This window comes from Cryptococcus neoformans, chromosome 1 (genome assembly GCF_000091045.1).
Source record: "Cryptococcus neoformans var. neoformans JEC21 chromosome 1, complete sequence".
Lineage (NCBI taxonomy): Eukaryota > Fungi > Basidiomycota > Tremellomycetes > Tremellales > Cryptococcaceae > Cryptococcus > Cryptococcus deneoformans.
In genome coordinates this window covers 1,378,861-1,404,793 of record NC_006670.1, presented here as the reverse complement: position 1 = coordinate 1,404,793, position 25,933 = coordinate 1,378,861, and the positions used below count along the sequence as shown (strand labels likewise).

Below are 25,933 nucleotides of genomic sequence, written 5' to 3'. Positions count from 1 at the left end.
CGGCGGGTGCATCGGGGACCGATGGCATACGAATGAATACGTCATCATTTGTTAGACTGACTACTACTTAACACAACGTCGTTGGCCTCCTCTACGTACTGCATGCCTAGAAGTCAGAAGTTCGAACTCACCAAATACCGATACAATGGACAGGGTGTGGAAAAGCTACCAGGAGATATAAAATATCAATCCACAGTCACACAGAAAGATAAATGCATACACCTATGCAAAACTAAACTCTAAATTCTCCGGTGCTGAAAAAGTGGACCATACATGAACACTAATGATGGATGATCAGCAGTAGCCCACATATCACTCCTGCTCATCTCCTCGAGCGTGAACTGGTAGGCAGAGTGATGAGCATAACCCAAAAGCCACTTTCGTCTTCGAGAGAATCGTCAAACCTCAAGAACTGATTACTGGAAAGGGGGGGCGCTTTGGGAAGAAACGGTGAAAGAAATCCAACAACAATTTGTCAACAAGAAGCAGTAAGGCGTCGTGGCGTATGATGACTTTCCTCCATCAGCAGCATAATTAAATGGGAGACGGTTTGCGGAGGTGCTGATTACGCATAATAATCTAGCTATATACACCTACGTACTAAGCAGGTAATACTCAGTCCCGACAGGAATGTATACTACTATTATATCTTCCCAGCGAATATTATATGCGTACAATGTACATAACCCAACCCAGGAACCCATTGACAGAACAATGCAGATAGCAACATGTGAATAATCTTTTTTTCCTACAATTCTTCCTTTTCAGACAAGGTTCCATCCTCTTGCAATAGCCGTGAAAACTAAGACGCGTCGAGTCCGTCAGCTCTCTATACAGGGCTCTGGATGTATTGAACGGTGTTGGGAAACTTACCGCGACCTGTTGCTCTTTGAAGTCTCCTATACTGACGACACCCCTGGCCAACGGCATCCTACTCAGTTCCAGCACTTGCATCCCTCTTCTCTGAGCTGGCTTGTCTCCGATCGTAGACTTTTTGCCTGGTATATGACTCGCGCATTTGCTGATAAGGGTTAAGCAAAGACAGTGATCAAAATAACATATGAACTCACTCTTCAGGTAAATGGTATAATGCAACTAGATGATTTTTCACCAGCAATGCCAACCCGACCACGATGCTCGCTTCCGCCAGTCTGCTCGCGTCGATACTTTCCCCGCTTAATTTTCCCAAGGGCACCTTCTTTCCCTCAAGTGACTCAGTCGACTCACCCTCCAAGGCTGCTTCTTCCATGAGTGCGGCGAGGTGAGAACAAGTGGACACAACTCTGTTAAGGGCTTGAACGACAGTCATGGGTTCTTCTTGTAGCTTATAATCCAAAGTTGCCAGGTTTTCGGCAAGATACAAAACCAGGCCGATGTCCTTGTATAGGTGTCAGTTAGTTTGATGGGCTGAAAGATCCGCTGAAACTTACCATGTGATCCTCCAAATCCCCATCGAACGCCCTACATAGAGCCTTCAAAAAATCGTGCCTCCAGCTCCTCTTCTCGTGCAACATGACATACCACTTTGATAGCAAAGCGACACCATTACGATGTCCAGAGGGCTCTGCAGAGATATTACGCTGATATTGGTAAGACGCTTTGGCCGAATCCATGAACAAGACATGGATAAGGCTCGCATGTTTGGCGTGAAGTGTGTTATGCAGAGCGAGAGCTCGTTCAGATACAACTGGATCTTCGGCGGTCTCCAACGTGACAAGGATAGGGACAGTCTGTATTGATTATTAGCCATGAAGGGAGGAATTCAGCCAGTTCGAGGATTACCCACGTGAACAGGCGAGTAGAGCCCTTGATTGACGACAAATGTGAGCACATCTAGAGCAGCATTCTGTGCAGGGATATGTTGAGATCTGGCACATTCAAATATATGCTCGATGTTGTTTTGCACGATAGTCGTAGAATAGCTACATGTATGTTTGTCAACATCAGATGCCTCCTTTACTTTAGGTTAGACGTACTCTGAATCTTGCAACTCCTTGGCATTTCCGATAAGCAAGCTCACATCCTTTTTTGTATCCACACCTTCGACCCTCTTCCTGACTTCCGACGCTAAAAACTCATGAATAACACTCAAAAGTCTCGCGCGGGCATCCATATCGCCTGAAGCGAACGTGTCCTGCATCCATTGGACAATCTCTGGCCGTTGAAGGAGAGAAGGGTAAGAACGAAAAAGGGCGCCTAGACAAATGGTGGGGGCAGATTGAGCGGAGTACATGCGAGCAAAGTCGAGATAGATCTGGGAGAAGTACTCTGAAATAGGCTGGGGAGTGATCTTGCGCAATTCTCTATCGACAGCTATGGCGTCATAAGTCGATTACCCGTCAGGCATACAGCAGTCTACTCACCAAGGTCGTCCTTAGCAACTATGTCCAAGTTGCAACCTTCAGCAATAAGGGCCGTGATATACAGCATCATTGCAGATGCTTGATTCAGCGCCGGTACCTTTTCATTTGAAAAATCTTTGATCTGTCGCCAGACTGGCCTGATCTTAGCCTCGCATGCTCTGAGTACCGTGATCACTTTCATCCAATCCTTGGTCAGATAATTTGTCACGGCACAGAAACAACCAATGGTTTCTCGCAAAGCCTGAAAACCGCCCGATGGCTTGCTAATCATTGGCATAAGGGACTTGGTGAGATCCAGGGCAAAAGTCGAAGCTGTACGAGGCATTCGAGGGATACACCTTTGGAAAATGCGGAGAAGAAGCTCATTCGTCGCTTGATCATCGGCCTGGCGAGGATCAGTATAAGAATGTTTGATAGTATCTGAAGAGAACCTACGTTGGCAGGCGGTCTGAGATAGGTCAACAGAACGCTGGCTTTTTGGGTGTCAACCTGTGAGGGGTCGCTGCCAGCTATGAGCCAAATTGCTTTAATGTGGCTTAGAGAGTCAAATTCGATTTGCTCCGTGGCGTCAATCAATCGGGCAACAAGGTCGTCAATTATCTTGCCGAAACGGTATTTCTGGCCGACATTTTCGCACTCCTTGAGTACCTAGAAATAGGCGTGATCAGCTGATAGGAATGAAATGGGTTAGGGTCCCGTACCTCGTCCATGGCCTTCTCGAGAACGGCGTACGATCCTCTATAATCGCTTAGGATGTCAACTAAGAGCGTCGCTGAATCACCTCCTTCATCTGAAAAAATTATCTCAGTCAGTGTCTTGGTTGAGAGATCCTGTACTATTGTCAGAAAAGGGGTCTGATGCTTGAAAACTAAGGTTTGCCCTACCTTAATTCCTGGATCACGGTCATCCGTTAAAGCAATCATCTTGCAGCAGATGTCGATTTGCATCTTTTTTTCTTCCATCGTAGCAAAAATGCCTTTCAGGATCTTGATAACTCTCTTTCGTACGCTTAAACCAGTATCCTTCATGTTTCTTGTCAACCTTTTGATCTCCAGCCGCCAGTTTTCACTTACCATAACGCGTAGAGCAATCTGTGGGTAATACTGCGTAGCAAGCTCGGGTTTCTGAACAAGATACTTGCCAACAAGCTCCACGGCTGCATCTCTCACACCTGGTGACACGTCGGACAGTCTTTCCTCCAGAGCAAGGCGAAACTGGCGCTACATAACCACAGGTCAAGAGTTTTTCAACGAGGTCTCTTCGCGCTTACTCACCAGCCGAAGTACATCTGGATCCACCATAACGATACTTCCGACACCTCTCAGAGCCTTGGTACGGATAGCAATGATTGGGTTGCCCAGTGCTGTAAGTAATGCGTGGATGATGGGGTCAATAGCGCTCTGTAATGATCTACCTCGAGATACAGAGATAGAAGCTTGGACTGCTTGTTCTGCTTGCTTGGGATCGCTGGTCCTAGTCAGTCACCACGGGACAGAGCTACATACTGTACTCACTTGACTTCGAAAAGCTTATCATCCGTCATCCAAACATTCCGGAGAGTTGTTTTAAGCATCATACCAATAGACAGTAGTTTCTGGCCCATCTCTTGCGCTTCATCATCTTTCTCTGCCGCGAGCTTCTCGACGATTGATCCAGCCTTTTTGATACCATTTTGGAGCTCCTGAGCCCAGATGACAGAAGCCATATCCAGGGAACACTGTTTGTCAGCTTTAATACCGCAAAATTTCACTTACAGTGAAGGAATTGTCATCATGTGCTGCAGAGTTGAGGAATGTACGAATGGAAGCTTGGGCTTCGATGAGTTTCTTCAGGTCATCAATGCTGGCTTCAGAAATCACCTACACACACTGTTACCACAAACGCATCTCGAGTAAAACGTGCATTTACTCACCTCATCGAGAGCAGCCACTCTAGTCACACCTGTCATCTCCATACCTAGCGATTTCAGCTTCGCAGCGATATCTGCCAAATAGTCCAACGCAACAGTCTTGGAGGCAGTAGCTTCTGTCCCGGTCTTTGAATCGTCTAAAGAACTAACCATGATCCTAGAAAAGACGCTCAAATATAGGGAAGCCGCTGGCCACTCGGGACGATATAGGACAGTGAGAAGATCGTTCATGAAGAGACCAAGAATCGTCTTGTAGTCGGCATCATGAGAGGTTTTGGTAGCTTTAGTGGTCGTTGCTTTTGATAAGACGTAGCTAGCTATCATCGTGGCGGAGCGAACAGCAGACTCTACGGTTTCTGCACAGATTCGAGCCTCTTCCTCTTCCACGTCCTTTTTTTCCTCAGCGGGCCTGTCCAAAACTTCCATATCCGCAGCTGAAGAGTGTATCTTGCGTATTTTGGTCATAGCACCATATGCTGAAGCTTGAACGAGCTGGAGCAAGAGGGCACTGAGAGCATGAATGGATTTGCCATTTGCCAGTCTGAGTTTTGATGAGCGTCTACGGAAGCCGCAATTATATGTGAAGGTAAGCGACTCACTGGAAATGCGTTTGGTCGTGGCTTTGTCCTGGTATTCCAACAAGTGAACTCAGGACTTCTTCAATGATCCATTGCCGTTGCGCATCATATCTCGCGAACGCCTAACGTAGAATGAGTGTATTTACTACCTCGAGTAATGCAAACTTACTCCTCTTAGCAGGCTCAAGGCCTCCATCCTCAAAGTTTTCACGATTGCCATTCCTTCTCTTTCATGCTTCTTCTTCGCTCCTGGATCCACGATAAACAGTGGTTCTTTTGCGAGATAGACAATTTGGATGATGAGAGATTCCGAGAAAGCAAAGTTCTCTCTGCTAATCATGGAAGTCAAGCGGGGTAAGGTGGAGCAGATGGACTGGGCGATGGCTGAAATCGTGACGTTGTGAAAATAAGATGATAAAGGCATCGACAGCTTCCCCTTCTTGGAATTTGCCAATTCTTCTTGGACCACATGAGCTAGCGTCGATGAAGCGATCTCTGCGAGAAACATCAGTGAAGATAACGCCGACAACACACAGCACATACTTTCGCCAGCCATGCCTTGCAGAACGGGGACAACGACTTGCGCAAGTTGTTCTTTGATCATCTGCACACATGTTGATAACAGATCCTCAGAGTACACCTGTATTATGTCAACCCTATTATCTTTGAACCCAGCTTGTGTCACTTACCTGTTTAGACAACCCTTCAGAGTCCAGCAGAACAAAGCAACATTCTGCAGCGGCAACGCCTCTGCGTAATCTCAACAGAGTTTCTTCGCACTGCGCCATGCGGGTATGGGGTATCTCTTCTTCAAGGTCCTGTCCCTCATTTTTGAACGCATTCACAGGTTTCAGGGGTGAAACACTTCCAGTCTTGGACTTTCCCTTCTTTTTCTTGAATTTTTCATCTACATTGATCGCCTTTCGGTCATCAGGAAAAGCAGATGTTCCTTCCGCATCCCGTATGCATTTCTCCAAATGTCTCAAAAGCCCATTGACAGCTGTTAAATCCCATCCTCGCGCTTCGCCATCAGTCTCAGATCCGCTCTTCTGTCGCTTCTTTGTCGACTGGACACGTATGATATATCGTATAATTTTTGCCATAGTCTCGGTGGAGAGAAGGGCGTGTGTCCCTTCCTTCGAGATATGGGCAAAGTATTTGGCATTCGCCAATTCAAGGTCCCGAAAAGTGGGATTGGCTGGAAAAGAGTCTGACTCCTCTGATATATCTTCAAGTAACGTATGAAGCTTCTGCCAAGCAGCTGTTTTGAGGTCGCGGTCAGCACGATCTTAGAAAATGACACAATGACGGCACATACTACGCATATCTCTTTCTCCGGTCCTTCCACTCATCTGCACTTGCATATCGACACCTCTATTGCCGCTGGGACTCGAGCATCTCTCCATTGTCCAATCACCCTGTTCGTCTTTCCCAAGTTCATCGCCCCAATCCAGCTTATCTTCTTCCTCTTCTTCCTCCTCCCGGTCGGACTTTCGGGGCTGCTGAGGAGTCGCGAGATGCATCGGAATCTTTAACGTAATTTTATCTTTTTTTTCCTCACCAGAGCTAAGGCCTGAGCTAACGCTCATACTCCTCTCTGCCATACTCAACGACCTCATACCTATTACACCGTCGGCAGGATGATTGTTAGACTGGGCCCATATAGGAGATATCTCCTTCTTCCCTCGTGGTTTTTTTGACGGGGATGGTCCTGGAAGGCCCAGTGGGTCGGGTGAAGATGAGAGGGCAGGAGAGGACATGATGCGATCAGCTGTTGGCGTGGAAGCTATGGATGAAGTCGGGTGAGGAGAACGCATAGCCGTAGAAGGAATAGAGGGACGTTTTGCGGGAGACATACCACGAACTAGTGGGAGAGTAACAGATTCGTTGAATTGCTGTTGTTGTTGTACACTCGGTTGGGAAGAGAAAGAATATTGCTGTTGAGGGAAAGGCTGTGCTTGTGTCTGGAGTAGGGAATGGATTTGGGAGCGTGAGTGTGGCTGTGGGTGTGGATGAGGATGTGGGTGTGGGACAGGTTGAGGATGAAATTGAGGGACCATAGATGACGGGGAATGATATCGCGGTTGAGGCTGAGCATAGGCTTGAGGATGCGCTACAGGCTGCGCAAGCTGCTGTTCCATGCTTCTTGACAACGTGTTATCCACGAAGCGCTCAAAAAACTGTTTATCATTATGAACAGTCATACTATTGGCCATGAGGCCGGGCGTAACAGGGGAGGTAGATGTCGAGTTCCCGACGCAGCAGCCATTGTGGGTCGATGTGGTAGGGGTTGACGGGGGCATATAGGCTGGAAGGAAATTATACGACATCGATGGAGTATTCGAGTAGCTAGCAGGAGCTATATGAGGTTGTGATTGATGATCTGAGACTGGTGTAGGCGGCCCTGAGTAGTATCGAGGATGCTGAGGGGCGGGAGGAGGCCTTGTAAAATCATATCCCAATCAGTATTTCCTCTGTATTTCCTTCCATGAAGCTTACCCTTGGGCATAGTCATACACTCCTCGTTGTCTTTCTAGCAGTTGCTGTATCTGCATGTCTGTTGATTGCTTCATAGCCCAGTCTTCCGCTGTCTGAGGCTGTTCCACCCTGTCAAATGCTTGGGCATACTGAGGATATATTTCCCTTGACGGAGGAGCGCTTTGAGGGAAAGCATGATGAGGAGAAAGGTGCTGAGCCACTAAATACCGACGCGTCAGCTTTTGATTGTAAAGAGTAATATATGAACCCACATACCCCGAGCGGTAGGCGCATAGGTCATGAAAGGATACACGCTCAAAATACTAGATGGGTCTTGATGCCTTCCGCTTTGGTTCGTCTGACCTTGGCTTGCAGGAGATCGGTAGCTGTGACCATAGTCTGCTTGGTCAACCTGAACGAGCGGATGTTGTTGAGGCATCTTCTTTTGAGAAGCCACAAGGAAGAAATGAGGTTGGAAAAGAACAGCGGAGACTGCGGGATGCTACTTGCTAATGTTCTTCCATCCTCAATCCTCATACAACTGTCACTGCATGCATGCACAGACCCAGTCGCGTCAACCGAAACGGATTATCGCGGAACCTGTTGATTCAGTACGTTATTTAATTACAAGTGAGGAAGAAGCTGCCCACCACGGCGGTTCCCGCTTATAATTACCGATTTCTTCTTCAACAACGTATCAATTAATTATTGTTCTTCTTCTTTAAATTAGTTACTTCTCTCATCTTTCTTATTTACTTCTTCGTAAAAAAAAAAAAACAAGGGCCGCCTGCCGTCCCACTTGTTCCTGTAAATTACGTAATGTATGACTCCCTGACCCAGCAGCGAGGACCCGAAATTTTCTATCTTTCTTTTCTCTTTCTCTTTTCTCCTTACAGTGACTGCACTTCGTTAATCTGGAACTACACTTCCCTCGCGAGGTTGTTCCCTTCAAATAGTGCACAGAAAAAATAATCCGCTTGGTTTCGTTAGCTGCTGGCACGTCCGGAAGGACATTCATATAGCCAGTTTCTTGATAGTAGCCTTGCGACATTACGCATTCTTTTCGTTATATCCAGGATATTCCTTCGCAATACTATTAGCCAGAATGTATTCCTCATACCACTCGCCTTTGGGCATCTTCTCCCACTCTTCTCACTTCTGCCGATTGTGACAAAGGCCACCTTCGATGTATCAACAACCATCCAACATGAAATCATTAAATAGAATATTGTCATTGCACTTGTTGTCATTTGATTGAATCTCTCTGCTACTCTATTCAATTCTTTTTTTTTTTCTGGCGTATATCTCAAAGAGTGATCTGGTGTATGCTACCAGACTTGGATGAAGTAGTTTTGAGCTTGGGCCCTATTAACTGAATTCTTGAGACTTATTCTGCTCATCACTCTCAGTACATAGTAGTTAAATAATGGGACAAAGAGCAAATAATTAATTAATTAATAACTTTTGTATTCATCTAGGAACGAACTTACTTAAGTATCGGCTACAACGACCGCCGGGGGGCGACCGCCCCACATTCGTCCATCTTCAGGTATTATTTATTGCACGCACGTACAGCTAATTAAACCACTCTGACGTTTTATGTTGGACATTTCAATGATTTTCTTTGACAACGCCTCGAAGCTAATTGATCCATCCATGTCGACTAACTTCTCCAAGCATGGCATTACCAGGTGAATACCCCTACACTCGCCTAGCTCAGCATGGGCAGAACCATCCGGAGGATGACTGGGAATCTTCCGACTCTGATTCTCCTCCTCACTTGGCCTCTCGGGGATTGAATATGCCGTCAACGCCGGTGCGAGCCGGCTACTCAGCAAATTCCAATGTTTCTGTCTATTCTTCAAGACAACCTCGGCGACAAGGACCCCGCCGACGGGTAGATGCTCGACCAGTCACCCCCCGACGGAGTCGGCTAGCCCCTCGCGCACCCGAACGTAATGCTGCGGCCTTTGGCACTTCCCTCTCCTACATTCTCACACCTGTCCGTCTAATGCTTTACCCTATCCAAATGATATGCTTCCCCTTCTTCGCACACTTGATCAACGTTCTCATACTCGTTGCCCTCGCCACCCTAGCTGGGTATGTGATTATACCCCGTTTTCCGGGCTGGATTACAAGTCTCCTCTCCCGTATAATGAGCTATGTTTTTAAGTCTTCATTTTTTGATATACGGGGGCTTGGGGACTTAAGCAAGGATGTCATGGATTTCTCCGCACGTGCACTTGCCACACCTTCGTGTACCCTAACTGGCCTTTTCTGCGCCCACTCCCTCTTCACTACTTCCCACTCCTCAACCACCACTCAGGAAGCTCCTGACAATATCGGAGCGATGGCCAGTCCGTTTTGGAAATGGCTCACCCCTCAGCCAAAAGAGGAGATTGATATAGGCCTAGTGGCTCAAGGACTGACGAAAAGAGTTAAATGGGCCAGGAATATATTTGATAGCGTGAAACTGTTGGGAGAAGAGCATGTTATTGATCCTCTGGATCCCGTCAGGTGAGTTTGATTCTGCCTTAGGATGAGCTGATTGAATCACAGGATATGGCAGATAGGAGCGATGATGACGTATGGGACGCAGCAGGATATGGGGGTTGGCGAGCAGGTCATAAAGGTGTGTTGTCTCAACCAACGAAGAATGACTGCTGAACATGCATAGCTGGGTGACTACTCGCGTGACTTGATGGATCAACTTTCATTCATCGACTCTACTAGCGTCGACAAGTTTAGCTGGATTCAATGGGAGGTAAGTATCGTCTTATTATCCACCAGTCATTCATTTATCTCCCCTTCCAGTTTTCCCGTCTACTCCTCTCTCTCTCCTCCGCCCATCCCCCATCGCCATCACAGCTCTCCAAAACCCTACACCACCTCCTACATCGCATTACTTCCACCCTCGATACCCTTCACTCTCTCACTTCTCAGTCTACCATCCATGCCACCCGTGCATCCGCCCTAGGAAGGGAAGTATGGCTCAAATTACAATCCCTCCAGCGCGATCACCAGATGGAGCTTGATGAGGCCCCAGCTTGGAGCCGGGGTGCCCTAGGAGAGGCTGTTAGTCGTGGGAAACGCGCACTGGTCGGAGGCCCTCTGAGTAGAGGGGAAATAATGAAAAGGGATTTGATGGTAACGCAAGAGACCATAAGGACAATAAGTAGCCTGGTGAGAGCCTTGGAGAATACGAGGCGGACCATTATGGGGTTTAGGGATCAGATAGGGATGTTTGATGCGTCGATGATGGGGTTTCACTTAGCAGCGGGTGCAGAAGAGGAGGAAGGCGGTTTGGGATTAGGGCCGGAAGAAGAACTGAGGATTTTGGGGGAGGTCATTAATGGGTTTGGGACGGCTGTCGGACAAGAAAAGTTACGCTGGGAGATAGGAGATGTGTACCGAGGAGGGACAGAGTTTTTGGAGATTGCCAAATGATAAAAGTTAGTTGTGCATAAAGATGAACACCTGGTTCGATGAATTTCGGCTGTATATGATCTTATACTCTTTGAGTCAAGTCGCCGTTGATAGTTCTACCGGCGCCATGATCAACTTACACTAAATCCTTTTCCACACTGCCAGCTTCTCTCCACCCGGCGCTCCAACCATCCTCGTCGGCTCTTCAATATCTTCACTCCAAACCATCTTCCATCCCTGTTCCTTCAGTAGCTCCTGGTAGATTTCCTCCGAGAGTGCAAAGGGCGGCCCACCAGATTTGGCAGATGGTGGAAGGGGGTACATAAGGGTAATGAGTATAGGGTTTGTGTCGGCAGCAATGTTGGCAAGGTGAGTTGTTTGGCGGGCCCATTCCTGTCGGAGGGATGGCGGAAGGGCACACAGGAAGCTAACAGGGCGTGATTAAATGATTTAATGGCCAGGAAAGACAGAGATCTTACGTATAATCATAGATAAGGTCGAACTTCTCTAATGGGTCGTACGTGAAAAAGTCTTGAACCAATATATCAGCCTTGCCAGATGTACTAGGCTGTGAACCTATCCAACTATGTATCTCTGCTTGAGTGTTTGCACTGTCGTGAGACCCTCTATTACTTACCGTCTTGCAGCTTCAACTCCAGTAGGGGCAAGATCCAAGCCTATAGCATCGAGACCTGTACTGGCAAGGAGGTGGACGTCGTAGCCCTACGAATCGTTAGTTACTACGAGGCTTTATTGGCTTACCCTACCACATCCCGGAACCAGCGCTTTCCCGCTCTTCGGTACACCTAACTCCCTTGCAATATCTGACTTTAGGAACTTAACGAAAACTGGATGGGCGGCGGATTGGTCGAATGCTGTCCTTCCTTGAGCCCTGCCAATGGTCAGCACTCGATGGAAGGAGCAATACCAATGAAACACACCACCGCTCTTCCCAAGCATTATCGTCACCAGAAGCCTGGGCCATAGTGAATGATCAATGATTCGATACTCTAGTCTCTGGTGCTCGAAATGGAAATATGAAAGGAATGAGACAAATAAGTATCTGGTAAAAGAGTGCTGCAGGCTCATTAGTTCTCCGGCTAGCAAACAGGCTTTTACCGAAGGCACGTCTAATGATGGCATCGCGTTTTCGGTTTGCGTGGGAACAGAACCATCATGTTAAGATACGAACGGTAGTGATTTTTGCCTGATTGCTAATGAATTCACCTATAATTACATGATTTGCTGCTGCAGCTCGAATCTTCTCCTGAGGAGAGTTGGATGGCGTGCCACAAAATAAGGGGCTCTGAGATCGGTGGTGGGGGCGAACCAACAAAATATTGAGCTGCGTATAGGAATAGCCATACAACGTATAGGATTGTGATTCAAATCCGAGGTGGTGGTCTGATATTGGACGAATAGGGAGTAGCGGATACATCATGAACGCAAAACGGAAATGATAACTGTCCGAAACAACAGAAATATAATCTTTCCTGGCCTTCTCTATACCGCCATCGTAATTGAATGAGCATCCACAACGATGTTGGTCCCTAGTTCGTCACCAATCTTCAGCTGCGCCACTCCCTTCTTCGCGTCCTCGTCGACAACCCGCTGATGCCACACCTTTGTCACCTGCACAGGACGATATCACATCAGCATTTGTACAATGAAAGTAAGGAGAAGTGGATGGACATCATAGGAGTAGATCCAATCATGGTGGGCAGACCAGTTGCGTCTAACGGTTTCTCGGACAAACTGGTCTTCGTCCTCCATGCCATAAGTGGTTTGAACTTCTCTTGCAGTGGCTGCAAACCCGGTGAGGATGGCATACTACGAGCATGCAAGTAAGCTATTGTACCACGCGAGAGAATTGAAAAGACTTACAAGGTTCTTGTAATGCGGAGATCTCACCTCATCATACAACCTCAATGCCTCTGAAATGTTTTCATTTCGTGCATGTGTGTACACAAGGGCTTGCGCCAAGACATAGGCATCTTCGAAAGCAAAGGCCGCTCCAGAGCCAAACGCACCAGATAAAGCTGAGGGCGAAAGGGTCAATATGAGCGGTGGAGCAGGGATATTAGCGTGAAAACGTACGATGAGAAGCATCTCCTATAAGAGCGATACGACCATTGTGGATGACAGAGTCAAGTCTAGGCCCGCCAAACATAGCAAATTCAAGCCATTCATCCGGTGCTTCAACGATCTGTCGAATAGTCTCGCAGTAATCCTAAAAGGTGTGAAAATACGTAAGCGCTAGACCCATCCGGCTTGTCGCATCCTACTGACCTTGTAGTGATGAATCACCCTATCCCTGCTGACCTTCTGTCCCCAGCTGACTTTATTCCCATGCTCCTCACTCTCGATCGCTCTCGTAGCGATTTCAAAGAGACCGTTGTCCAAGGGGTCAGTATAGACGTGGCTGTTGGCAGTGTGCCAAAAGGTAGCGGCATGAGGGATATTAGCGATATGGGCTACTTTCGATTGGGGAATAAGGGTGCGATAGGCTACTTTGCCGGTGTAAGAGAGCCTATGTTCTGGGTAGGCATATTGGCGGACCACCTGGGATAATTTGGAGTCAGCATATCACAGGCTGTTGTTTCAGCAACACTTACAGATCGGATACCATCGGCACCAATGAGGAGATCGAAAGGTCCAGCAGCTGTGCCATCTTTAAATGTGATTGTAACACCGTCGTCTGATTCCACGACCGTCTTGAGCTTTTTGGAGAGCTTAATGAAATCTTCAGGTATTTGTCCGAGAAGTGCATGTTGGAGTTTGTATCTCTCAATACGAGAACGTGCGGGGGCGTCAGGGTTGACTTTGGTAGCAAATAAAATATATATGTCAGAACTGCGCGATTCAAGTGTGGATTTGTTCACCTACCGCTTTGATATTTTCTGAGCAATAGTTCTCCTGTTCGTCCGTTACTATAGCAGGAAAGTCTTCAGCTCTTGAATCTTCTTCCTATTATGTGCTCCTCTAGGCAAGATTACACACCGCTGCTCTATGTCAATTTTGCTTCCATCGCCCCTGACTGTGGACTGCTCGATAGTATCAGCAGCTCCAAGGAGACGAAGATGTCTCCAGGTGTTTTGATTGATGCTGATACCCTGACTTCGGCGTCAGTTTCCGAGACAAACGCTAGTGTTCTAATTAATCGCTACTCACAGCCCCAACTTCTCTCAATTCGGTGGCTTGGTCATAGATATTAAGATCGATGAAAGGCAGCTTAAGGAGGTTGATGGCAACAGATAATCCTCCTGGACCAGCGCCAATCACACCGATCTTCACTCGCTTTTGCTGTGGGATAATGGTCATTGCTGCTTACTAATATGGTGGGTTCCGTCCGTCAACTGATTTCGCGCGTGGACTGAACTTCACCTCTGGCCTAGATAATTATTGCTGTCTGCCAAGTCGCCTTCGGATATGATCAAATAACCAGATGCATAAATATGAGTACATACGTACTGCGGTACACGTTCGGCGTGCTTTCGGCAGGAAATGACTGCAGGAGCTTAGTAATATGTGAGAATGAAAGCGTCACATTGAGAATCAAAGTACCGTAGATAAGACGACTAGGCCAGCAACAAGTAAAGCGTAAATAACCTGGTCTGACGTGATCGTACGTATCGCCGGCAGCAGGTCCGCATCTCGTCGAGTCGCCCATCATAGATATTTGTCAGTAAAAATGTGAAACCTGCGTTGCAGGAAGGTCCCCCTCTCATTGTATCCGTTCCTGATCACCGCCCCTTATCTATTGGCAATCTAACTATTTACCATTTTCGCTACTTCGTTCTTGTCGGCATTCACCATCTTCCATCATCATCGACATCATCTCCGTTTTCGCATCGGAACTTGCTCTTACAGTTCTGTGGGAATGGCGAATTATATCGGGTTATTATATTCATGGCGTGCTCCACGGCCTTTCCTGTTGAGGTTGCCGGAGAAGAGCGACGGTACTATGAGCGCGTTGTATCCCGAGCCTGGGTAAAGATATATCGTGGATCGAATTCGTGAATCGAATTTGTGTCTCTTGCCATCATCTCCAACAAATTCAATAAGAAAGAAAAAACATGACGGGCACAAATGAGCAGTTTCACCATTTTAACCGCCCTGTTCGCAACGTGGCCATCATTGGCTCAGGCCCTTCCGGCACTCCTGCCGCCAGACAACTTCGAGATGCTGGTCTGAATGTTCGGGTCTTCGAGAGGCAAAATAAGCCGGGCGGAATTTGGAACTGGCGGCCCTCGGTTTCCCTCCCCCTTGCAGTCCCAACCCCGCCTCCTTCAGTGGGAGCCTTCACCCCAGTCATCCGCGGGACTGGTGTGTATGAAGACCCAGGAAGAGTGGAGCGTGAGAAATTCAACCCACCTAATCCTTGTTACTGGAGCTTGAACAACAATGTTCCTACGTCGACCATGGCTGTGAGTTTTTTCACAGCTTCGGCATACGATGTCTGATCCTGTTGCAGTTTAAAGACTTCCCTTACCCCCCTGGGACCCAATCTAATGTCTCTCACGCCCTCATCTCATCCTATGTCCAAAGCTATGTCAAGAATTATGGCATCGACCAAATTACTTCCTACAACACACGAGTGGAACGGGCAGAAAAGATTGGCGACACTTGGAAACTGACATTGCGAAAGGTTGTTGATGAAGGCGAAGACCGAGTACGGGAAGAATATTGGACAGAGGCGAGTCTTGAAGTTGAAATAAATGAGAAAAAGACTGAAGGGTGATATAGGAGTTTGACGCGGTCGTTGCCGCGTCTGGGCATTATAATGCCCCCTACATCCCTCCATTTGAAGGTTCGGATGCTTGGTCTGCCGCCTGGCCACAACAGCTTATCCATTCGCAAGGATACCGAAAACCTGAGCCCTATACCGGCAAAGTAGGTCGATTGATCCTTTTTTTCCATCTTCGGAGCTAATAAGGCCATATAGACCGTCCTCATTGTCGGTATTGGAACCAGCGGTAACGACATTGCCAAAGATATATCACCTTATGCCAGTAAGATTTACATGGTCGGTCGCAACACCCTACGAGGCCCACAACAGTACCGGGAGTTGAGGAAGATGCAAAGACACTTTGCCCCTCCCAACTCCGAGATCCTTCCCGAGATCCGTCGTTTCCGCCTCCCTTCTCCTGGTCAAGCCATCAATGAGGGTTCTATTGAGCTCACGAACGGACGCATCATCACCGGTGTTAACGAGATCATCTTTGCTACTGGTTACCAGTACTCTTACCCTTTTCTTCCCCAGTATCATCAAGACAGTACCATGGTTAATCCCGCATTCCCTACGGTCACTCCCGTTGTCACGAATGGCGATGGTGTTCTTAATCTGTACCGAGATGTCTTTTACATTCCTGACCCTACACTCACCTTTCTCGGCCTAAGCGTGAACACATCTGCCTTTTCATTCTTTGAATATCAAGCCCTCTCCATTGCGCGTGTCTTTGCGGGCACAGCGCGTCTTCCCGACGAATCTTCGAGATGGAAAGCATATCGAAACCTCGTCCGCGAGAAGGGTGAAGGGAAGTTTAGTCATCTTTTGGGCAAGGATGGCGAAAGAAGCTATGTGCATGAGACGGTACAGTGGCTGAACCGCGATGCGGAATGGTCTGGCGCGAGCAAAGTGGAGGGGCATACAATAGAGTGGTTGACGGAGAGTGACAAGATTCCACTCTTAATTGCTTCTAAGTTCGGATTGGATGCTGCTGGTCTCAAGGCATTGAGGGAAAAACCTTCAGATATCCCAGAAGAGGATACGGCCCAGCCAGTGGAGACTGAGAGGAGTATTGGCTTATTTGGAGACAAGTTCAAGACAGCGACTGAGGAGACAAACGCGCGGACGAGCGAAGCATTTGCCCGCAAGGCAGCTTTGACTTCCGCATAGTTGATCGGCTTTTGTGGTTGTTGCTTAGGGAAACTGGTTAAAATATCGTATTTTCTTTAAGATTTTGATAATCTGGCGTCGTCCGATCCACCTGCGCCGTCGTCTACTACCACGACTTATAAATGCATGTCTCACAGGTTAACCGCTTTCCCCCCATCCAATCCTTGCTCCTCTTTTTTTATTACTTCTCTGTCGGCTACACTCTTTTTTATCTGAAAGCTCGAGAGATGAGAATGTAGACTGGTTGGATTATCGGTAGTATTATAAGAGTTAGGGAAAATATGTAAACTGTTTTTCGCATAGATGAAATATATTCAGCATTCTTCATATCCTCCTCTCAGCGAAAAAAATGTCATTTGAACTACCTACAGAACCCTACAGCTTTCTAATTTCTAATATCCTCCTTGATGGACTAGATTGTAATTAAACCACTTGACGTAAAATAATATGAGGACGAGCTCTCCGTTCCCTTTGAGGATAGCAATAGTGGCGCTGCTATAATATTTTCTTGAATAATCTAGTAGTAATTTTGTGCTTTCATGATTTGAACCTCGGCCTACAATTACCATAGCAAATACACCCACCAAATGTATTATGGATCTATTCAAAACCAAGAACTACAGACATAAGAAGTTCTTACAAATTACACCCTGTATTTCACGGCCACTCCGTCATCTCCTTATCTAGTCAGGCTTTTTCGAGAGATCCAAGGGTACCAGAAGACTTGTCGTCCTCTTCTGGGGTCTCAATAACTTGGATAGTCTCTGCAGGAGACTTATGGATTATGCGCTTGATATCTCGTTGACGGAGAATGAGGATGACGCTCATCCAAAAAACTAAGAAGAATAATTTAAGTATTGTTCGTGATTATATGCAAGAGAAGGCATAGCAGCTTACTCAGTGCGACGTTCAAAGCGATAGACCAGGTCCAACCCTTCCTGGCCTGAGGGAAATCGGTTGTCTTCCAGACAAAGTTGGGGGCCTGTCAAACACTATTAGGAATGTTCTTCCTTGACCAAGGCGAAGTAAAATCGACTTACAACAGCCTGGACGACATAAGCCAAGTCATTTCCAGCAGCGACGAGAATAGCTCGCTTCTCACTGTCGTCCGAGCAAATCTCGTTGATGTAAGTGAGAATAAGAGGGCCTGCACCTTGGCCGACAGTGCTGAACCAATATAGGACGATGGTGCTGTCGACGTTCTTGTAAAGTGGGAAATGGACTAGGATAGAGGCAATGATAAGCTGCCGAAGGCGTTAGTTTCCCATGATAAAGGTGGATGGGGAAGCTGCGGTAAACTTACAGAGATAACAGCGCCAACGTAAACGAACGGCCATCGTCGTCCTCGGAAAAGGCCATCACTTAGCCAAGCAAAAGCAAGAGCAACGACAACAAAAATTGCCGTTTGGGGTAAAGGAACTGTGAAGCAAAATGTTCATAATAAGTACTCGTAGCCGATGAGATCCTTTGCTACTCACGTTGGTTGATCTGTCCAACAGAGAACCGGCGGTCACCACCAGGGTAAGGGGTGTCGTTGAAGGATTTTAAGAAATAACCGATAGGAGCTTGAGGAAATTGATTATTCCTATGCCAATAAGGTGGTTAGAAGCCTGTCATATTGGTTAGTGCTGAGATCAAGCGTACCAAAGAACATAGAGGAGAGCTGATAGAAATGCGGATGAGCGCGCTACCAGCCAAAGGGTTGGGTTGACTTACGAAGAAAATAAGTGTGCCAGCTGAACAAAAGGCTCTTGAGCTTGGTTCTGGTCCAAGCCTTCTTTCCTACTCGGCCAAATCTGAGAAGGCGTGATTGCGCAATAGAGAATTCTTCCGATGACAACCACCAACACTTCTTCCCCTGAAGGGGGAGAGGAGGGAAGAAGAGGAAACCAAATATGGCAAGAGGCAAAGTGATGACAGCGTCGATTATGAACAACCATCTAGATTTGGCTGTCAGCACTCAATTCGAATGTCACAGAAAGACGGCAGCGCACCTCCAGCCGGCTAGTCCGTGAATACCAGACAAGTTGTTGTAAGCCGCAGCTTGCAAGATACCAGAGAACATTTGGCCCAGAGAACCGGCGACCCAAAAAATGCTTGCCCGCTTTCCAATTTCGGAGGGAGTGTACCATCCACCAAGCATGTAGTGCATGCCTGGGTAAAAACCGGACCTATGAATGAGGATGTGAGCCTTTGATGGGGAACTGCATTAAATGAGACTTACTCAAAAAGGCCGACTAAAAAACGAAGGGCATAAAGGGCCTTATAAGACTTGACACCATAAGATCCAAGAGTCGCTACTCCCCAACCGAGTTCAAGCTTTAACCCAAGTACAGGGTGAGCTTGGGAAGCTTAGTGTAGAGCGGAGATGACTTACTGCCGGAATGACCCACCGAGGTTCTATTCGAGTGAGTAACAGATTTGAAGGAATTTGACCAATAACGTAGCCCACTGTCCAAATAGAAGTTGCAGTGACAAGCTGATTGGCGGTCATGCCTAGGTCTTCCTTCATGCCGGATAGGAATGCGGAGTTGATATTGGTCTGATCAAGATTCTTGAGGAAGTAACCCAGCTACGCATCATTTATTAGTAGTGTAAATGCATAATGGCGGTCGCGTTGTAGCTAAAGGTCTCACTGAGGCAAATGTAAGGATAGCAGCATCAACCTTGAACAATAGCTAAGACAGAGTTAGGACTGCTAGTAGTCTTTGTTCCCTTGAGTTTCGAGGCCTTTTAACCCACCTTTCTCTCCAAGGGAGGCCTGTCGAAAGTATCCCAGATGCGACCTTTCCATGTTGTTTTTTGGGGGAGTGATTGCTCCATGTCAGACACGGGGTCAACATGGGTGTTGCCTAGCATAGACTCTTCGGGGAATGGATATCCTACTGTGACCATCACAAGGAGTTTTTTTTTCTTCTTTGCCTTCTAGTAGTATTTCGCTAGTAATAAGGGTCCCGTGGAGGCATTGACGGCTACTGGTTATTATATATATGTATTATACTATATGTAAAGGTTTTATTATTTAATGGCACACAGGGACGGTGTCATCTTTGACTTAGTTATCCGTCTATTTTGAGGCTCTTACGTGCTCAAACCTCTTCATTGATTGGTGATAAGCATCGGAAGAGCTCTGTTTCACTTGATCATCGTCGGAATTGGGCATGCGTTTTGGTCTTTGACAAATCCTCTGGTAAGCCATGGTCGGACTGAGTTTGCTATGTACTATAGACAATGATGTGCTGTTGTTGTTATGATTGCCACCATCATGTCGCATGGCACGTTTGATGCCGCAGATTGCATTATGAGAACCCATTAGAACTCGAGTGAACCTAGGATCTGCTACGATGATATCACAATATGGCGTGACAGAGATTAGTCGCGTACGCTAGTATGGTAGCAAAGCACGCAACGAAGCGTTATTTATGTTGTGTGCCCGCCGATAAGATAACTCTCCTGCATCTTCTTCTTCGGGCAAGTGCCTAAATTCCCGATCGTTATCAATAATGCAACGTAAGACGTTATGTTCACCACATAAAAATAAAACGCTCACGATGGCATCATTTTAACTCACAAATGATTTATTAATTAATTACAAGTGATGACCCACGAAAGACTTCGCGGTTTTTCGGGTAAATAATTCAATTGCACCAAGTTAATTTTGGGAATTCTGGGCAGCTAAAGCGTTTGGGTGGTTTTGTTAATGAGAATGGACGTGTTCGTTCATCCAAATGTGTGGTACGTATTATGATGCATTTTACATATGTACAGTGGCTCATTTGATCCTAGACCCATGTTCCTCCCTTTTCTGAGGGGTAAGTTAATTATTGAGCTGTCTGGCGTATTCACAAATTACACGGCGTCGGCAGGCTCAGTGCCGTGACATGGAGACCATCGATCTTTCTTAAAACTGGGCCCTACAATTCAACCCATTGGCCATCGTGAAAGGGAAAAGACAAAAGACTTGTACTTTTTCAACGGAGACACGAAGTGGTGTATTGAAAATGTTCAGATCATGATCATGTCGCTGACCCTATCGTTCTACGTATGTAAGCGTGTGATGCGCTGGGCTGGGTCTTAATTCACCACATAGATCGTCATCCCAAACCAGTTACTGTAAAGTATTCCCATCGGTATTGGAATGGGGGACAAAACCTAGCACTCCAAGGGGTATGAGGTTACCTCTAGTAGTTCTCATTAGGTTGGGTGGTTTGTTGGACAGTACATGTGATTTATATGTTGGTGCTATGACGAACAATGGATCAGAATGTCACTTTGTGTAGTTTGAAGGAGTGCGCAATTTAAGAGAGGGGGTTTCGGTAGTTTACCTGTTGAGATAGATGGCGTAGATGAATAAATGATGTGTTGTGACTCGGGCCCGGTGTTTGACGTATTATCAAGGCTAGGAGGAGGCATTCTCATTGGGATTTGGAACTGAGTAAGTGTCTACTGTCAACTTTTGAAAAAGAGGCCCATATTGAAGAGCGCATTAAAACTGCCTGGGCGCTCAAAAAGACCTTAAGGCATAGGATTGCTCTATAGGGACTTTTTGTACCGTTCCTGCCTCATCGTAAAATGACGATGTTAGCAGAGGATGTAAGTTCTATAACTGATGATGGGTAGTTACGCCCTTCAGCGAGATGGGATCTAGGAATACCATCCATATTCTCCCTCGCTGGTGATAAATCAGAATGAAATGGAGGTGTAAAAAGTGGCGGCTTTTCTCGCTCACACGTTGGGATTTTTTACTTCCATAGGTTTCCTGTATGGTCCCACGGCCGCTGCTAGGTTCTATTTCAGAGCTTGCATGGTAGTCGCGACGTCATCCACTGTAGGGAGATTGTATCGACGATGATCATGTTGTTTCGGGTTTAGTAGGCGTGAGCAGATTTGCCTACAGCGGAAACGTTAGCTATATTATACAACTGTGAAGTAAAACGCACTTACATGAGGCTCTCGCTGCAGTCTTGCCTTACTGTTAGGAGTTATTTGATATAAAAATCTACACACAGCGACATCTGCTCAATCCGCCTGAGGATTGCCGATCACAGTAGTTGACGGCATTTCAACTCTGTCAAGTTGGTGGACTCTGCTATCTTCGTTAAGTTCGGACATACCGACCTGAGCATAAATAGAGGCGTCTCCAGGCGCAGACAAAATGAATCTGATGAGATGATAAGACTCGGCTGCAAATGGGTAACAGATCGAATGCCTTTGAGTCCCCAGACGGATTGATGTCGATGTCTGAAAGCGCCGTTATAGTTGCGAAGGTCGCTTCTGAAGCCGGCTGCATCTTTAGGTGATTTCACAGAGGTATGATCAAGGGACTGGGTAGAAGGGAGGCGTACCTTCGGAATTACTGGTCGAAAGCTTAGCTCGTAGGGTTCAGGTTCAGGATCTGTAGGCAGAGGTAGCTGTACAGTTTCATTGGCACAGCATGTATTGTAGGGTTAGCAGCTAGAGAGCTTCGCCGGGCCACTTCCAGTCGCGCCATCAGATCCAAAATCTAGCATGCTATTTTGGGCACAGGCAGCCAGGTTATGGCGATTGCTGTTTGTTGTTTGGTTCGAGGGGCCGTAAGTCTGGGAGGAACGTCACCGCCAGGGAGAGGACCATTGGAGGACGGTGGCGGTTGATTGGGTGTGACTGAGGATGGACAGTTGGAGAAGGCGGGTCTCCTGGGTGTTTAGGGACAGGGGATAGAAAGAGGAGCCGTCGGGATAGGTGCGTTTTATAGGAATAAAGGCAGTTAAAGCCGTTTATACTGCAGTAGAAGGTCCAGGAAGCCGTGACATGAGAAAATACGTATACAGAAGGAGAAACATAAAAAGAAAGTTCTAGAAACTGGACGGTTCCCTTCTTTCACGAACGACGACCGAGGAATGAAACGGCGGTGATATCCGCCGTGCATATGGCGGCCACGAACGAATCCATGCCTTCAGGCACGAATCAGGCACGGTCACGATTTTTTTGGCGACGTTTTTCATGTCCATGGTTCAATGCATGCACATCTGAAAAGGGTATAGACATGTAGAGACGATTTTCGTCTACGTAACGGTGGCGGTTGAATGGGGGGTTGTGGGGGTCATGGATGAGAACGGAGGCGAAAAGTGAGGAAATTTTCAAAGGTGACACGGGGAATATTAATATATAAAGATCCTCTGCATGCGAAAGGTCAGCGCTATAAAATTTGCCACGTGCTGAAGTCTTCCACCACCACTAGCTAGGGCTCGACACAAGCCTTCCTCGGACCTTCGTGCCTCGTCGGAGACCGGCCAATGTCCGTCGAAATGCTGGTGCCGAGCCTACTTACACCCACCGTGGGGGAAATCGGCCGCAAGTGCGAAAGCTCGTCGCGACGCACCATTTCGCTCGTTCCGGCCGCGGTAATAGTTGGAGTATTCCCATAACTCTCGACAGAAACTCTCACCATTGGAGCAGAAACGCAGAAAGCTGGCCTATCAACAATCTCTTAACGAGATCTCTACCAAGAATCTCTCGTCAACAACTTCATATATAAGATCAACTTCAGAGGCATGAATCGGCTTATCTTGTCATCCAATTTTCATCAGACTGTGTCTATCGTTAATTGAAACCATCTGTAGTAACTACGTCGATCATTCAAAGTCACCATGTCTTCCCCCAACACGATTACTACCTCTACAACATTACCACCTTCTCCAGTCTCTTCTAGAATAGGGACCATCTCCATAACCGACAGCAACGATGATCATGACCACATTACACGAATCCCTACCAGTACTAGTCATCGAACAGCCGATTATGGCCATCCTCTTCAGCGAACCATGACAACTGCTAGCCGTCGAGCTCCTCCGGATCTTGCCTTCCCATATCTTACCACCGATATGTCTCGAGGTGGCATTACTCAAGAATATCGGATCGAAACACGGGAAGGCTTCATTCCGGCAAATGATGCCGAATACGGACTTCAGCCTATGCGTTCCCGAGCTACGACTATACATGGGGACCGATTTGTTCTCCACGATAAGGAGAAGGGCGGAATGGGCGAGAAGAAGCTAGTTACCTTTCAAGAAGGTGATCCTCAGAACCCTAGGAACTGGAGCAAGTCACGCCGATGGAGTAAGTCGCTTTTGGTCTATTCCTTAACATTCGCATATTCTTCATGTAATTCGCGAAGAATAGAACTTAGCTAACAGTTATAATTCATAGTTATTACTGGCATCGTCTCCTGCGCTGTTATTCAAGTGGCCCTCTCTTCTGCTATCGTTACTGGTGACTTCCCCGATCAAGAAGAGTACTTTGGCGTCTCCTCAGAAGTAATTGCCCTCACCGTGTCGTTAACTGTCTGCGGCTTCGGGTACGTCAAAAGTTGCCGGCGGCAAATGAATTTTTCCGCGTCGGTTATTTATCGCGCTGACTCCGTAAAATTCTCCGATCAGGACCGGTCCCTTATTATGGTCACCACTTTCGGAACTGCTCGGTCGACGATGGCTTTGGGCTATACCGACTGCCATCTACATCATCTTCAACATTCCATGTGCTCTTGCTCCCAATATTGGATGCCTTCTTGCTTCTCGATTTCTCTGTGGATTCTTTGGCTCTGCACCTCTTACCCTAGCTGGTGGTACTATTGCAGATGTCTGGGGTCCTGAAGAGCGAGGTGAGCAAACATTATCCTTTTTCAGCTCAACAAAACTGATTGTCATTGAAGGCTTTGCCATCGCTATCTTCGCGGCTGCTCCTTATACAGGACCCGTGATTGGACCTTTGATTGGGGGTTTTATCGGAAAATACGCTGGTTGGAGGTGGATTTATTGGGTTAACATGATTTCTGCCGGCGTGGTGTACGTGAACTTGTTTTCTTTGACCCAAGTCCGTCCTGACAAAGTTATTTTAGCTGGCTTGCCTCCCTCATCATTCCCGAGACTTTCGCCCCTGCTATATTGAAGAAACGCGCTAAGCAAATGCGTTACGATTCTCAAGATGATTCTTATGTTACCGAACAAGAAATTTTCCGAAAGCCCTTGAACGAGATCGTTATCGAGACCCTTATCCGACCTTTTGGTATGTCAATCATCACGTTTAACAGGACTACAGCTTATTAGTCATACAGAAATGCTTGCAACGGAGCCCGTTTTACTTTGCATGTCTCTCTATATCTCCCTTGTCTACGGTCTTCTTTACGCCTTCTTTTTCTCCTTCCCTGTCGTTTTCAACGAGGATTACGGATGGGATGACGCCAAGACCGGTCTTACTTTCATCCCTGTATTTATTGGTGTTGGCCTTGCCTTGTGTGTGACCCCATGGCTGGAGAAAAAATACGTTGCCAAAGGCGACAAAGCTGAGCCTGAAGATCGTCTTCCTGGTATGCTCATCGGTGGCCCGTTTGTCCCGATCTCTCTCTTTATCTTCGGCTGGACTTCCCCTCCATATGTCGCTCCCGGCGGTGGTTCGTGGGTTGGTCCTGTGAGCGCCGGTATTCCTTTTGGTCTCGGAATGGCAAGTTCACGTTTAGAATTACAAAGTAAACGCTAACGATTCTAATATCTAATAACAGGTCTTGGTTTACTTTAGTGCCAACGCATATTTGATTGAAGCCTTTCCCGATTATGTTGCTAGTGCACTTGCTGCCAAGACTGTCGTCCGATCTGCTGCAGGTGCTGCCATGCCTCTTTTCATTCGTAAGCCCCCTTTCCTGTCATCGAGAAGCGTCGCTAAATTATCCGATAGCTCAAATGTTTCACGGTCTTGGTAACGGGGGGGCAGCTTCTCTTTTAGCCGGTATCGCCATCATTATGGCTTGTATCCCATTCGCATTTGCCAAATGGGGTAAAAAGATCCGGGCAAGGTCGAAAAGGGCTGCTCTCTAAAAACCTATGCGCACGAAAGGACTTTCGTTATTTTTTCTGCTTTCATCATAGAATCCAATAGAAATTAGACCTCATAATAATAACTTGACCCTTGAATCTGGTAGCTTTTTACATGGTGCAGCAGAAGCAGAATAGTGTTTATTTTCCGTGGATCATACAACGACTGACAAGATACTAGGGTTGTCTCGAAACATTTTAAAAACAGAAGATACTTTATACCCGCGAGCGTGCAGTGCCGGATCCCGGAATTTACCTTTCTTTTTGACAGGTAAATCTCTGCTGGTCCCACGATAATAATAAAATTACTCCGTTGAATCGCCGGTACCTGGGAATTCGAATGATAAGAATTTATTAATTAAGCATATAACTACAATTTAAGAAGAAAAAAAAGAGAGAAGAGTTCTCGATTAAATGGCGGTCCATTTAGTTTC

At 46.9% G+C, this 25,933-nt stretch overlaps 8 protein-coding genes and 1 pseudogene across 8 annotated transcripts in view; 5 read left to right on the top strand and 4 right to left on the bottom strand.

The window, feature by feature from the left end:
* Positions 1–201: 201 nt before the first annotated feature.
* Positions 202–7,863, bottom strand: CNA05290 (IDN3-B, putative). The gene is made up of 22 exons (XM_024656302.1): positions 7,605–7,863; positions 7,350–7,548; positions 6,169–7,292; positions 5,540–6,111; positions 5,394–5,490; positions 5,020–5,345; positions 4,872–4,972; positions 4,276–4,813; positions 4,118–4,222; positions 3,878–4,080; positions 3,638–3,830; positions 3,437–3,583; positions 3,248–3,385; positions 3,065–3,193; positions 2,799–3,011; positions 2,364–2,748; positions 1,977–2,313; positions 1,787–1,922; positions 1,431–1,730; positions 1,071–1,378; positions 874–1,021; positions 202–802 (listed from the first exon to the last, which is right to left on the bottom strand). Exons 1-22 carry the CDS (start codon positions 7,765–7,767, stop codon positions 749–751), a joined length of 5,916 nt encoding a protein of 1,971 aa, XP_024511932.1. The 5' UTR covers positions 7,768–7,863; the 3' UTR covers positions 202–748.
* Positions 7,864–8,939: 1,076 nt separating this feature from the next.
* Positions 8,940–10,824, top strand: CNA05280 (expressed protein). The gene is made up of 4 exons (XM_566836.2): positions 8,940–9,845; positions 9,888–9,960; positions 10,006–10,092; positions 10,143–10,824. Exons 1-4 carry the CDS (start codon positions 9,007–9,009, stop codon positions 10,773–10,775), a joined length of 1,632 nt encoding a protein of 543 aa, XP_566836.1. The 5' UTR covers positions 8,940–9,006; the 3' UTR covers positions 10,776–10,824.
* CNA05270 (conserved hypothetical protein) lies at positions 10,026–11,797 on the bottom strand. The gene is made up of 6 exons (XM_024656301.1): positions 11,696–11,797; positions 11,517–11,646; positions 11,392–11,477; positions 11,234–11,338; positions 10,895–11,181; positions 10,026–10,835 (listed from the first exon to the last, which is right to left on the bottom strand). Exons 1-5 carry the CDS (start codon positions 11,737–11,739, stop codon positions 10,896–10,898), a joined length of 651 nt encoding a protein of 216 aa, XP_024511931.1. The 5' UTR covers positions 11,740–11,797; the 3' UTR covers positions 10,026–10,835; position 10,895.
* Positions 11,798–11,995: 198 nt separating this feature from the next.
* Positions 11,996–14,142, bottom strand: CNA05260 (conserved hypothetical protein). Its single transcript, XM_024656300.1, has 9 exons — positions 13,926–14,142; positions 13,755–13,867; positions 13,641–13,684; positions 13,370–13,575; positions 13,044–13,316; positions 12,852–12,984; positions 12,639–12,793; positions 12,447–12,584; positions 11,996–12,386 (listed from the first exon to the last, which is right to left on the bottom strand). The coding sequence occupies exons 1-9, from the start codon at positions 14,073–14,075 to the stop codon at positions 12,258–12,260; spliced, it is 1,341 nt and encodes a 446-aa protein (XP_024512061.1). The 5' UTR covers positions 14,076–14,142; the 3' UTR covers positions 11,996–12,257.
* A 452-nt stretch (positions 14,143–14,594) lies between these two features.
* On the top strand, positions 14,595–16,934 carry CNA05250 (T3P18.10, putative). Its single transcript, XM_566832.2, has 4 exons — positions 14,595–15,181; positions 15,229–15,450; positions 15,501–15,647; positions 15,700–16,934. Exons 1-4 carry the CDS (start codon positions 14,831–14,833, stop codon positions 16,651–16,653), a joined length of 1,674 nt encoding a protein of 557 aa, XP_566832.1. The 5' UTR covers positions 14,595–14,830; the 3' UTR covers positions 16,654–16,934.
* Positions 16,769–19,573, bottom strand: CNA05240 (conserved hypothetical protein). Its single transcript, XM_024656299.1, has 14 exons — positions 19,396–19,573; positions 19,290–19,331; positions 19,031–19,225; positions 18,878–18,972; positions 18,648–18,824; positions 18,370–18,593; positions 18,298–18,316; positions 18,132–18,238; positions 17,957–18,072; positions 17,694–17,897; positions 17,551–17,635; positions 17,238–17,489; positions 17,023–17,187; positions 16,769–16,941 (listed from the first exon to the last, which is right to left on the bottom strand). The coding sequence occupies exons 1-12, from the start codon at positions 19,546–19,548 to the stop codon at positions 17,341–17,343; spliced, it is 1,566 nt and encodes a 521-aa protein (XP_024511929.1). The 5' UTR covers positions 19,549–19,573; the 3' UTR covers positions 16,769–16,941; positions 17,023–17,187; positions 17,238–17,340.
* Positions 19,574–22,615: 3,042 nt separating this feature from the next.
* On the top strand, positions 22,616–22,807 carry CNA05230 (annotated as a pseudogene).
* A 261-nt stretch (positions 22,808–23,068) lies between these two features.
* Positions 23,069–25,822, top strand: CNA05220 (membrane transport protein, putative). The gene is made up of 8 exons (XM_566827.2): positions 23,069–23,751; positions 23,842–23,989; positions 24,072–24,292; positions 24,344–24,476; positions 24,530–24,696; positions 24,746–25,131; positions 25,190–25,313; positions 25,363–25,822. The coding sequence occupies exons 1-8, from the start codon at positions 23,283–23,285 to the stop codon at positions 25,500–25,502; spliced, it is 1,788 nt and encodes a 595-aa protein (XP_566827.1). The 5' UTR covers positions 23,069–23,282; the 3' UTR covers positions 25,503–25,822.
* An 83-nt stretch (positions 25,823–25,905) lies between these two features.
* Positions 25,906–25,933, top strand: part of CNA05210 (expressed protein) — a 720-nt gene continuing 692 nt past the window's right edge. Inside the window, exon 1 of the mRNA XM_024656298.1 lies at positions 25,906–25,933. This exon is cut by the window's right edge and continues 185 nt beyond it. The gene's annotated coding sequence lies outside the window, so the exon portion shown is untranslated.

Coding starts and splice junctions, on each gene's coding strand:
- CNA05280 (XM_566836.2), top strand. CDS start 9,007: ATGGCATTACCAGGTGAATACCCCTACACTCGCCTAGCTCAGCATGGG. Junction 9,846..9,887: donor GATCCTCTGGATCCCGTCAG/GTGAGTTTGATT, acceptor ATTGAATCACAG/GATATGGCAGATAGGAGCGA. Junction 10,093..10,142: donor TTAGCTGGATTCAATGGGAG/GTAAGTATCGTC, acceptor CTCCCCTTCCAG/TTTTCCCGTCTACTCCTCTC.
- CNA05270 (XM_024656301.1), bottom strand. CDS start 11,739: ATGGCCCAGGCTTCTGGTGACGATAATGCTTGGGAAGAGCGGTG. Junction 11,478..11,516: donor TGGTTCCGGGATGTGGTAGG/GTAAGCCAATAA, acceptor AACGATTCGTAG/GGCTACGACGTCCACCTCCT. Junction 11,339..11,391: donor GGAGTTGAAGCTGCAAGACG/GTAAGTAATAGA, acceptor AGAGATACATAG/TTGGATAGGTTCACAGCCTA.
- CNA05260 (XM_024656300.1), bottom strand. CDS start 14,075: ATGACCATTATCCCACAGCAAAAGCGAGTGAAGATCGGTGTGATTGGC. Junction 12,794..12,851: donor TATAGGAGATGCTTCTCATC/GTACGTTTTCAC, acceptor TTTCGCCCTCAG/CTTTATCTGGTGCGTTTGGC. Junction 12,585..12,638: donor CTCCGCATTACAAGAACCTT/GTAAGTCTTTTC, acceptor GCATGCTCGTAG/TATGCCATCCTCACCGGGTT.
- CNA05220 (XM_566827.2), top strand. CDS start 23,283: ATGTCTTCCCCCAACACGATTACTACCTCTACAACATTACCACCTTCT. Junction 24,293..24,343: donor CTGGGGTCCTGAAGAGCGAG/GTGAGCAAACAT, acceptor TTGTCATTGAAG/GCTTTGCCATCGCTATCTTC. Junction 25,132..25,189: donor TTCCTTTTGGTCTCGGAATG/GCAAGTTCACGT, acceptor ATCTAATAACAG/GTCTTGGTTTACTTTAGTGC.
- CNA05290 (XM_024656302.1), bottom strand. CDS start 7,767: ATGCCTCAACAACATCCGCTCGTTCAGGTTGACCAAGCAGACTATGGT. Junction 7,549..7,604: donor CTATGCGCCTACCGCTCGGG/GTATGTGGGTTC, acceptor GTCGGTATTTAG/TGGCTCAGCACCTTTCTCCT. Junction 3,831..3,877: donor GATAAGCTTTTCGAAGTCAA/GTGAGTACAGTA, acceptor GACTAGGACCAG/CGATCCCAAGCAAGCAGAAC.
- CNA05240 (XM_024656299.1), bottom strand. CDS start 19,548: ATGGTCACAGTAGGATATCCATTCCCCGAAGAGTCTATGCTAGGCAAC. Junction 19,226..19,289: donor CTATCCTTACATTTGCCTCA/GTGAGACCTTTA, acceptor AATGATGCGTAG/CTGGGTTACTTCCTCAAGAA. Junction 17,490..17,550: donor CGCTTTGAACGTCGCACTGA/GTAAGCTGCTAT, acceptor TATTCTTCTTAG/TTTTTTGGATGAGCGTCATC.
- CNA05250 (XM_566832.2), top strand. CDS start 14,831: ATGACGGGCACAAATGAGCAGTTTCACCATTTTAACCGCCCTGTTCGC. Junction 15,451..15,500: donor GGGAAGAATATTGGACAGAG/GCGAGTCTTGAA, acceptor AGGGTGATATAG/GAGTTTGACGCGGTCGTTGC. Junction 15,648..15,699: donor CTGAGCCCTATACCGGCAAA/GTAGGTCGATTG, acceptor AAGGCCATATAG/ACCGTCCTCATTGTCGGTAT.